The sequence below is a fragment of the Ricinus communis genome, chromosome 3 (assembly GCF_019578655.1).
Source record: "Ricinus communis isolate WT05 ecotype wild-type chromosome 3, ASM1957865v1, whole genome shotgun sequence".
Taxonomy (NCBI): Eukaryota; Viridiplantae; Streptophyta; class Magnoliopsida; order Malpighiales; family Euphorbiaceae; genus Ricinus; species Ricinus communis.
The window spans coordinates 3,982,881-3,993,039 of NC_063258.1; the positions used below are offsets into that span (position 1 = coordinate 3,982,881).

The 10,159-nt window shown below is 31.4% G+C and overlaps 1 protein-coding gene across 1 annotated transcript; it reads right to left on the minus strand.

Moving 5' to 3' along the window:
- Window positions 1–2,983: 2,983 nt before the first annotated feature.
- On the minus strand, window positions 2,984–9,837 carry LOC8262623 (2-C-methyl-D-erythritol 4-phosphate cytidylyltransferase, chloroplastic). Its single transcript, XM_048372222.1, has 12 exons — window positions 9,537–9,837; window positions 9,360–9,436; window positions 9,177–9,248; window positions 7,719–7,774; window positions 7,166–7,245; window positions 6,631–6,713; window positions 5,340–5,417; window positions 4,700–4,768; window positions 4,084–4,152; window positions 3,952–3,998; window positions 3,475–3,565; window positions 2,984–3,273 (listed from the first exon to the last, which is right to left on the minus strand). Exons 1-12 carry the CDS (start codon window positions 9,706–9,708, stop codon window positions 3,217–3,219), a joined length of 951 nt encoding a protein of 316 aa, XP_048228179.1. The 5' UTR covers window positions 9,709–9,837; the 3' UTR covers window positions 2,984–3,216.
- Between the last annotated feature and the right edge of the window lie 322 nt (window positions 9,838–10,159).

Below are 10,159 nucleotides of genomic sequence, written 5' to 3' on the forward strand. Positions count from 1 at the left end.
GATAAATTTTTAACATTAGAAAATGCATTTCTATGTACAAACAAATGCCAAAGTCACATGCATCCTTAAAACTTTATATCAATTAAATACCCATTAGCTTTAAAATGTTGCAATGTCATTTTCTACCATTTTGGATGATAAAGACCATATCTACTATTCTACCATCCAAAAAAATCTTGCATATGATATGAAGAATCTTGCCAAATTCTAATTTAGGAGGAGCCATCTTATTCTAGCACTAAAATCTCTTAATATATATAAATACATAACTACTACTTAATAATAATATTTAACCAAATATTATATCCAAAGAGATTATACTAAAAATTTAAAAATAATTTTGATAGGATATTATATTATTTATACTCTATCTATATTTAATATCACTTTCAATGTATATATATATATATATGAATTTATCCATGACTATTTATTCAATTAATTTAAATGTTATCTAATTTGATGGGAAAATCAATCCTACAGTTAAGCATTTGACCTAAATGAATTTTAATTAGTCAAAAATATTAAAAAGAGAAAGAATAAGATATTTTTATGAACCTTTTTTCTTATAAAATTATAACTAAACTTCAAATCTAATGTTCAAACTTTCAATTTGTCACTAATAATACATATGTACAAAGAGAAAAAATTAAAAAAAATGATTTTTCTTTTTTTTTGAAGAAAGCCTTACTTTCATTAAGCAATAGCATAGCAGAAACATCAGCCACTTCAAGAACTGAAGGAAGACCAAATGTATACACATAAACTCCAGGCATAGAAAATAGATCCAACTTCCTGCATCATTAAATACTTAAATCTTAAATCAAAGCCTTACAATATGAATCTTATCTTCAATTGGGGATATAACCCTTTATTCAAAATCTAATCATTTTCCTTGTAAATTTGAGCTATCTTGTAAAACAAATTTCAATCAAATTTCTACACAAATTTAAAGCTAAACTCAATGATAAGACCATTTTGTTTTTGTAATGCAAGATGTAATTAGATTTAAAATCTTTTGGATTAGTATTCTCTCATGTTATTGTTAATATGATAGGTCATGTTTAAATAATTATCCATTTAATTTATAATCAATTTGTTATTTAAAAAGAATTACCCATTTTTTAAAAATTTAAATTTAAATTTTTAATAAAATCTTAATAATTTAATTTAAAAATAAAAGATGGATATTACAATTATGAATAGGTTAATGTTGAAGTTGAATATGAGAGGATTTCAATTCTATATTTTTTTTTATTTTATGCATGCAGCGACTATTTCTATTATATAGTCGAAAACTCATTGAATCTCTCATAATAATTATAAAAAGGAAAAAGAAAAAAAAAGAAAGATGAATTATTAATTTAAATTTCTTAATCTGGTTGCAAATTTATGAGATCCATCATTATACCTTTTTATTTAGCTAATATTTTAGAAATTTGACCAAATTGAAATTTTATAACAGTTAGTCTTACTCAATCACAAATTAAAATTGAATAATCCCATTAAAAACATAAATTAATTTTATGCACTATCAGCTTTTTTTAGAACCATGTGTGGATTAGATGGTAGAGAGAATGAATTGTGGCAAATCCTTTATTTTCTTTTTCATATTTTCTTGGGAGAAAATTTCCAAAATAAACAAGACACATATAATTTGTTTCCATGCATTTGTTAAAGAATAAAAAGAATATGTAAGAAATTAATAAAAAAATGTTATTTTAATAATTAAAAATCCAGAAAGAGCTTATCAAATGTGGACAAAAAGAAGAGAAAAACTTGGCCATTAATGATTAATGGGTATTTGATCCCACCACCATTAATCAAAAGATATAATGAAAAATAAATTATTTTTTTTAATTTTTTTTATTTGCATGAGCTTAAAAGAAGAATTAAATTGGCCCAAGAAGACATGCAACTACTTTAGAAATGTTATATGCTGGAGACATAAAGATTGAGAAGCATCCATCCCCCACTTCTTTTTGTTGTTTGGCAAAATGGGGTAATATTGTTCTTTGAGATGATAGTTGCTGTTGTTAATATTTCATTTTATAATTTCAGCCATTTTTTTAAAACTAAATTAGACCGTTCGATTAGTCGATAAGATGTTTAAAATTAGAAATTTAATTAAATTAAATTTGATCAGATAGACTGATTGAATATTTTTATGATTATAAAGATAAAAATTTGGTCCGACCGATTTCATTTTAAATATCTATTTCAACATGTTAATTAATTTTTTTTGTTTTATGAAAATGATCAAATAATTTCTCTCTATATTTAGAAATTTAAAAATGTTGTTTCTAAGTTATAGAATTCTAATTAGTGAATCAACTTAAAATATAATTATAATTTCAAAGTTTGAACTCATTAAATTCTACCCCAACAAATCTTAATAAAAATTTAGGAAACTTTTATACAAGATGGATCCTAAATGTTCAATTAGATCATCTTTTTGTGACTTGTAAGCATGTACAAATAATATATCAAAGTATTTTTCTATAAATTTTATTGGACTGCATTTTATTTCTATAGCAGCTTTTGATAGATCTAGAGCAAGAATTAATACTTAATGCAACTACCTTTCATTAATTGCATCAAAATTCCACTTTTTTGGAAAAAATAATTTCTTCCAAGAGTACCATCCTTAATTTAGGAAATAGAAGTAAATAATAAATATTCTTTTTCTTTTATGGATTTTTATTTTATATTTAACAATCTAATATACAAAATATTTACCGATATTACACCGAGTTGATAGATTATTGAATACATATTTATAAGTAATTAAAATGCTAATGCGTGTCAATTATTAAATATTTAAATATAAAATACTAATAATAGATGGGTATACAATAAGTGTAGGCAAGTCTAATAAAATATAAGCATAATCAATATCTCTTCAATGTATTCCTAAAAATCATATTTTGGTGATGAAATTGAAATTGCAAATTATGGTGCATTGACTATTAATAAATACAGATTTCACTCATATTATGGATTTGATTAGTTTATTTAAAAACAAAATCTGGTTTAAACAATCTGTTATTTTCATGTTCAAAGTGAAGACAAATAAATGGATCAAACGACAATGGACCATTCTAGTTATACTGATGCAAAAGAAAGAAAATGGAGCACCTTTTGATCTGAAGATGCAAAAATGGAGCAACAACAAAATAGGGGGGAAAAAGCCAAAAATGAGGCTCCTATGAAGACTCAAGAATCCATGTTCAAAATTCTTTCTGCAAGCAACAGATCATCCGGCGTCGTGACCTGCAAATCGAAGGATTCAGCAGTTGAGATAAATCAATACAAAAATTTGCTTTCGCATTGTGCTATACAGGATATTTTTCATGAAGTAGATGGAAGAAAGAAAAACGCTTTATAATAAACAATTCGGGAAATTTTATCGAGCAACTGTTTCTTATAGAGTTAACATTTTTTCCTTCTATTTAATTCATTAAGGTGTAATACCTTGATGTTGGTGTAAGATCCTTCAGTTATGAATACAGGATGTTTGAGGTGCTCCACTATAGACACATCATCAGTGACTTCAAGGCCATCTCTGTAGAGAAATATTATTGTCAGAAATCTGCTTTTTCATTCAGAACTTCCTTTATTTGAAAATAAAGACTGCAAAAAATATGGTTGTTTCTATGAATCCATTTTCCACAATGCAAAGATTTTATATGTTCCTCAGAGGCAACAATCCTCTTTTGACCACTCTTTGATTGTCAACTATACACGGCATGTGCTTGCACCCACACACAGATAATTCATAAATCTGCAAATTGACTCTCTGGGTAAAATTGTTGTCGGATTATAGAATCTGTCCGCAGTCAGAAGACATTCTACTAATGAATGTAAAAGAGGACTTCTTTGCTTGTTGATGCATCAAAACAACAGTCACTTGAAAGAACTTTATCAGCAAATGATAAAAGCATAAAATACCTGTTCACAAGCTCAAAGCCTTTTTTAAGCAACTCGGGCTTAATCACCTGTAGGAAAAATAGAAAACCTACATGAATAGTTGTTCGAGTATTGAAGTTCCTTTGGACGATGTAAAGTCTTTTAACTTTAAACCTGTGGGGTATGCATTTCCCAAAGCGTTCTGCGGTCAAGAGTTCTCACTACAAAAGAGTCACTGTTTGCCTGCATGTACAGGTAGGAAATAAAATATCATATCAATAATTGAAAGAATTAGTCATAGGGGTTGTATTGGACTACTAGCATGCCTAGTCCCTCTTTGAATATTAAAGAAAGAGAAATGAAAAAGCTCAACCGATGAGTTTAACCCTTGAAGTGCGAGACAACATAGGCAACAAGGAAGTCACATTATAAATACTGTTCCTGTAGGATAACTTTTCTTGATAGCTTTGTAGTGCTCTCATATAATGAACAAATATTCGAAACATAAAGGTAAAAGGACTTTAGGAACACGCCACATACAGAATGGAATAACAAAGTCCTATTATCAGATGATTCCTTGAGATCTATTGTTTTACCTCTGAAATTTTCTACTGCACCAATAAAAAAATAAATACAAGAAGTAACTTGGAGCAAACGATCAAATGAAGGATAAGATTCTTCCTAGCTATTATGAGCCATTTATGCCTTCGGTACCTTTTTCCAGTTTATTCGAATATAACAGGATATATTTTGCTATGTAGGATATTAACTTCTAATGACTAATACATACCTCTTTAATCGTAGCTTTAACAGGAACACCAAGCACAGCTGCTCCATTTACCCAAGCATCTTTGAGGACCTAATCACAAGGAATGACCAATTAACTTAGAAACTTAAATCCAGAATGAAGTACACAAGTTGTTGACAAGGAAAATGGACAGGACAGAGAAAAGGAGGCTTCATGATGGAATCAGGAGAACTCATATTAAATTCCTTTTAAGTTTAAGAACAGTGAGTGAATTTCAGCCCATAAGGTTAACATCATATAAGATTTTAATATCACACCTAAAAATAACATTAGTCCCACTGAATAGAACCTCCTCTTGTATTTTTCAGACACAATGGAGGATCTACTACTCAAACCAAGATACACTACACATAAGGATGAACAATAATGATTATACACCATGATCCCATACTGCATATAGAGCAAACATAATTACTATCTTCTATTTGTTCCATCATTTTAATTTCCTGTCATCACTTAAAACATAACGCCGCATGTCATCACTTAAAACATAATGCTGCACGTCATCACTTAAAACATAATGCCGCATAAAAATGACAATGCAAACTTTAACGGCTCCCTACAAGAAACAGCTGAAGCCAATGCATCAAATATGCATAGACAATAGAATTTCTGAGAAAACCTTTTCTATGTCTGCAGATGACACCAGAGGTCTAGCTGAATCATGGACGCAAACAAGCTCAGAGTTCGAGTCAACTGCCTGCAAAGGAAGGTGACATATGATGATTAAAAAACAAACATTCCTTAATATCAACATTGACAATTAAGAAAATTATTTAAAGACGCAGTCTCATTGTTTAATAACAGTAATACTTTTACTCAGACGGTCCATCTTTAGGAAAAGATTCAATATCATAAAATTATCACAACTTTAAGGGATAACACAGCAAAGATAAATGTTAATCCTACAAATTACGAACTGTGTAATAAAGGCCAAATTTTTACCAACTATGGCCATGTGGATAAATACATACTTTTGTTATTCAACATATACACATGGAATATTCAGCATTTTAAAATGTCACATACATCAGCCAGTAAGAGCATAGCTATACTCATAAAGGAGATCAGAAGAAATAAATATAACATTTTTCATGTGCTCTTCTTTCTTTCTTCTTTTTCTTTTCTTGATTATTATGGAATAAAATCTTTATTTGGTTTTCTTTTTTTTGGTATTTCATGGATGGTTTGTTTGAAGGGACTTTTCTAGCTGATGTGACAAGTAATTGAAGATCCCTTCTCCTTAGCATGGGATTTCTTTGTTTATCCTCCTTTCACATGATACCTTCAAATTCTCTCTTGTTAATACATCCCTTTCTATCACAAACAAAGGGAAAAAAAGATCCGAAAGAAAAGTTGATACATGATGTTGTCAAAGCAAGAGGTTACCCAATTGTTGAGCACATTAAGTTGCTGGTTGAAGAAAATAGTTAATTCCCACCAGAACAAGTAATCAAGACTTCAATCACTAGCATCATTATCATATCAAAATCTCGTTCAAAAAATAAGTTCCAACCATCATATATCCATTGCAATCAGAAAATGAACATTAAGTAATGTTGAATACCGAAAGCAAAATACTATGCATAAACTACTAACTAATCTGCTCAAATTTGAGCATGAAAAATCCTAGGATGCATTTACTCTTAATCTTCCTATATTGTCCAAGCATTTTTTTACTAGTATTTACAGCGCTAAATATATTGCCCTAACAGAAGCTGAAGAAAGGAGCGTCTTTTAACATTCTATTACTGACATCTCATGCTTTTCCTGTGTGCCCCTCAAGCCCACGAGTGATTTTATCTAATGATAAGAAAGTAATGAAATAAATGCCAGATGGGTCATTGTTCAGAATAAGACAAAAAAGCATGTCTTCAGAAAGGATAGAGAGCCTTTATTGAAGTATTATGCACCTGAAGCCCACTGTAAACAGAATCTTGTCTCTCCTTCCCAGGCAGTGCAAATTTGAGGTCCACATTGATATTTTCTTTGGCATCTGAAAAGATCATATACTAAATTAAATTTTCATGTATTAAAGAATTTTAAGAAAACTATCGTAGAATTTGGTGTAATGAAAATTAAGCCAATCACAAAACCACAGGCATAACCAAACATGTGGGTGCACACATGCAATACATGCATGCGTGCGCACACATGCAATACATGCATGCGTGCGCACACAACCCATTTATATAGCCCAGGACCACCCCACATTTTACCACTGTTGGATACATGTGATGTACTACTTCACCCAATTGTGCAACACTAGAGTGGCACCAGCTCCGCACCCATGGAGGAGAGGGACCCAACTGAGTCCGGAACTACCTCAATCCTGGTATCCCCCATGAGGGCCCCACATAGAGTAGGGTCAGGTCTGATACCCCTTGTCACAGGCGCATATATATATAGTGTGTGTGTGGGAGAGAGAGAGAGAGAGAGAGAGAGAACCTTCAAAAACGTCCTGGTAGGATGGATCGCAAACTACAACAATCTCTTTCACTTCAATCATTTTTGAGAATGTATAGAAACTGCCAAAACAAGAACAGAATTATTTTCAGAAGAAATCAAGGTGTTGTTTACATGCCAAATCTAGATGTAGAGAGCCCATCTTTGAGATCTTTGCACACATGAATAAGGTCAAACATGTTGCATCCAAAATTAACAACACCAGCAGGGAGAACTCCCACATTGCACCTAACTGCTCACAGCAGCAACATGGAATGTTACATAAATCTGTCAGTTTCAAATGAAACTAACCATAGGATTGCATTCAATCTGTTATGCATAGAGGGAACTATGATCCAACAAATATTTCTACCTTCCAATCAAACCTATCTTCCATTTGAACATGGTAAATCCATGAATCACCATCTTCTAAAGTACAGTATCTTCATTTGTTCTTGCAGTTAATGACTTTTAGCCTATTAAAGTCTCAAAAAGCCATTCAGAAAGATTTCAAGCTCCCCCAATAGTCTACTCGAGGTAAGTTGTCAAAATTTACCTGTACAAAGCAATTGGCTGGCCCAGCAGTGGTAGATATTGCTTTGGCATGCTTGCCTATTGGCACAAAGATAACAAAACCATCATCTGGAAGATGAAAATAAGTAACTAGGCATAATGAAGAAAATACTATTTTTAATTTGATGGAAAATTTGTAGGTGTGTGCACAATCAAAATGCGTATATTAAATCATCACAAAAACAGACAACTTAAATACAATATATGTGCAAAATTCTAGTAGGACAAAAAGGATGGTAATTATTTCCTTCGAGATGCATAGATATTGAAATCATTATCAGAACCCATTTAGAATCTTCTACACAGCTTTAAGAATATGAGGATGAAAAGTTAAAGATTGTACAACATACAATGTGAAGTCATTAAAACACTTAATTGCCTGCATAATACAAGTCAGATAAATCTGAGAACTGTTCAGCGATTAGCCATTAGATGAAAAGTTTTTCTACTAGATAGTAACTTATGTCTTGATCCTCTTGAAGCCATCAAATCTTATCTGATATTTCGTTTTTAGACCTTATGTAATATTTCTTGTTCATCTCATCTCTTGCATTAGCAATACTCTCAACCTCAGTAATCATACCCCTTGTGGATGCTTCATCAATCTATGTTACAGTTTTTGGATTGTTTCAGGAGTTTTAGAAAATGCCAATAGCTGTAAATAGCTTTCAAAATTATTCCAAGCTTCTTAGATATGTCGATTGTACATTGTTTATAGTTTTATTCATTGCTCGTTATACTAAGAGGAATGCTATTTAATTTTATCTAACAAGAGAGTACCTAAACCACCTACTATTTTCTTAGGTTGTTGACAATGGAAATACGACTGTTTGATTTTGTTTGCAAGCCATGGGTGCATAGTGTAATTTCTACCCTTCTCTCTTTCTCAATCTCTCTCTCTCTCTCTCTCTGCCCTCTCCTTCTCCTTTTTCTTATATCTTTCTCCTTCAAATGCTGTCTGCTACAGTGAAATGAGTCTCTGCTTTTAAAATCATGCCATCACTACACCAATAGTAACCAATCCTCACACATCTTTCCAACTCCTCCTCCACTATTACTAATCAAATCACTCATGAAAGCTATATCTCAATCCTAAGTTCTGCGCCCATAAATCCTTCATCCAGATACTGATACTCTAACCATCAAATAGCCATTTTTTCTCTTGTTATCCATATATTATCCAGTTCAATATATAAACCCCAAGCTAAATCATATATAAATAAGAAACCCGATTCATTTATCAAGATTAAAAACAGCATCATTGATCAATGCAACAAGTTTAGAGCAGCATACCAAATTGAACCGTTGCATTGTGTTTTGAATAAGCTATTTAAGGATTAATGTCATTTGAACATTTAAACATAGAAAAGAAATGGAATATAACTTGCAAATGTACCATGGATTGAAACAAGAATTAAGGGTAATTAAACAAAGAACATACACCCATTCGTTTGCCCTTCCCTCCAGCCAACAGAATGACCGAAACACTCTTCTCTTTCACAGTTGCAGAGCTCTGAGAACCAACAATATAGAGTGGTAAGCAAATACGTTCTACCATGAAAGATAAAATCAGTCCACAGTAGCAATAAAAGCATAAACAGCAATCCAACTTGACTTTACTTGCATTTTCAGTTTTAGCAGAGCATTTGATGGTGGTAGTAGCAATTCTTGGCAGCTTCTGGATCCAAGTAAGTTTATGGCCTGAAACAAACAAACCCCAGATTCAAGAACGCAAAAATTAACTTAAAACCATGATCGAGAACGGTGAATATCAAATAAAAATAGTATCTTTCTAGCTTGCCTGTTGAGAATTTCAAATGAGAGGGTAAATGAAAAGAATTGGCGGGAACTTGGTGATGATTATTACAAGGAAACAATGAATTAGAAGATATAATAGAAGAAGAAGAAGAAGAAGAAGAAGAAGCAGAAGAAGAGACAGCAGTAAGGTTCAAGTGAAGAAGATGATGACCCATTGCTGTTCCCTTCTCTGTTTCTGTACTTCTGGGAAAGAAAAGAGAGAAACAGAGGAAGAAAAGATGGAGCCTTTCTTGTTTTGCCGAAGATGGGGATGTGAATGCAGACAAAACTGTGGCAGTAGTGTGTGACTGCTAAATAATTATATTATAAATGAAATGAATCTAACCCATAATTTGTCATGTGATTATTGCTTTTGTTTAAAAGAATTTCATTTCATTTATAGTAAAAATAAAGTCTTAGTTGCCGTCTTTCTATTAAACAAAACCAGTCAATATTGTACATCTTCATCTTTTGGAATTTCCAAAGTGCTATCTGTTGTTTCTAATTTTCTCCTTTGAAATTCTATATGCATACCAATTAACCAAACAAAAGATGAAAGAGGTTTGGGAGTTCGAACTTTTTTAACCCTTATATATATTAGTCACAAATTTATAATATTATAAATAA

What these genes read in the sequence shown, in the direction of transcription:
- LOC8262623 (XM_048372222.1), bottom strand. Translation starts at nt 9,708, where the DNA reads ATGGGTCATCATCTTCTTCACTTGAACCTTACTGCTGTCTCTTCTTCT. An exon ending in GCTCTGCTAAAACTGAAAAT is followed by an intron (nt 9,249 to 9,359) that starts GCAAGTAAAGTC and finishes GTTGGTTCTCAG; the next exon opens with AGCTCTGCAACTGTGAAAGA. An exon ending in CAGCCAATTGCTTTGTACAG is followed by an intron (nt 7,246 to 7,718) that starts GTAAATTTTGAC and finishes TTGTTTTGGCAG; the next exon opens with TTTCTATACATTCTCAAAAA.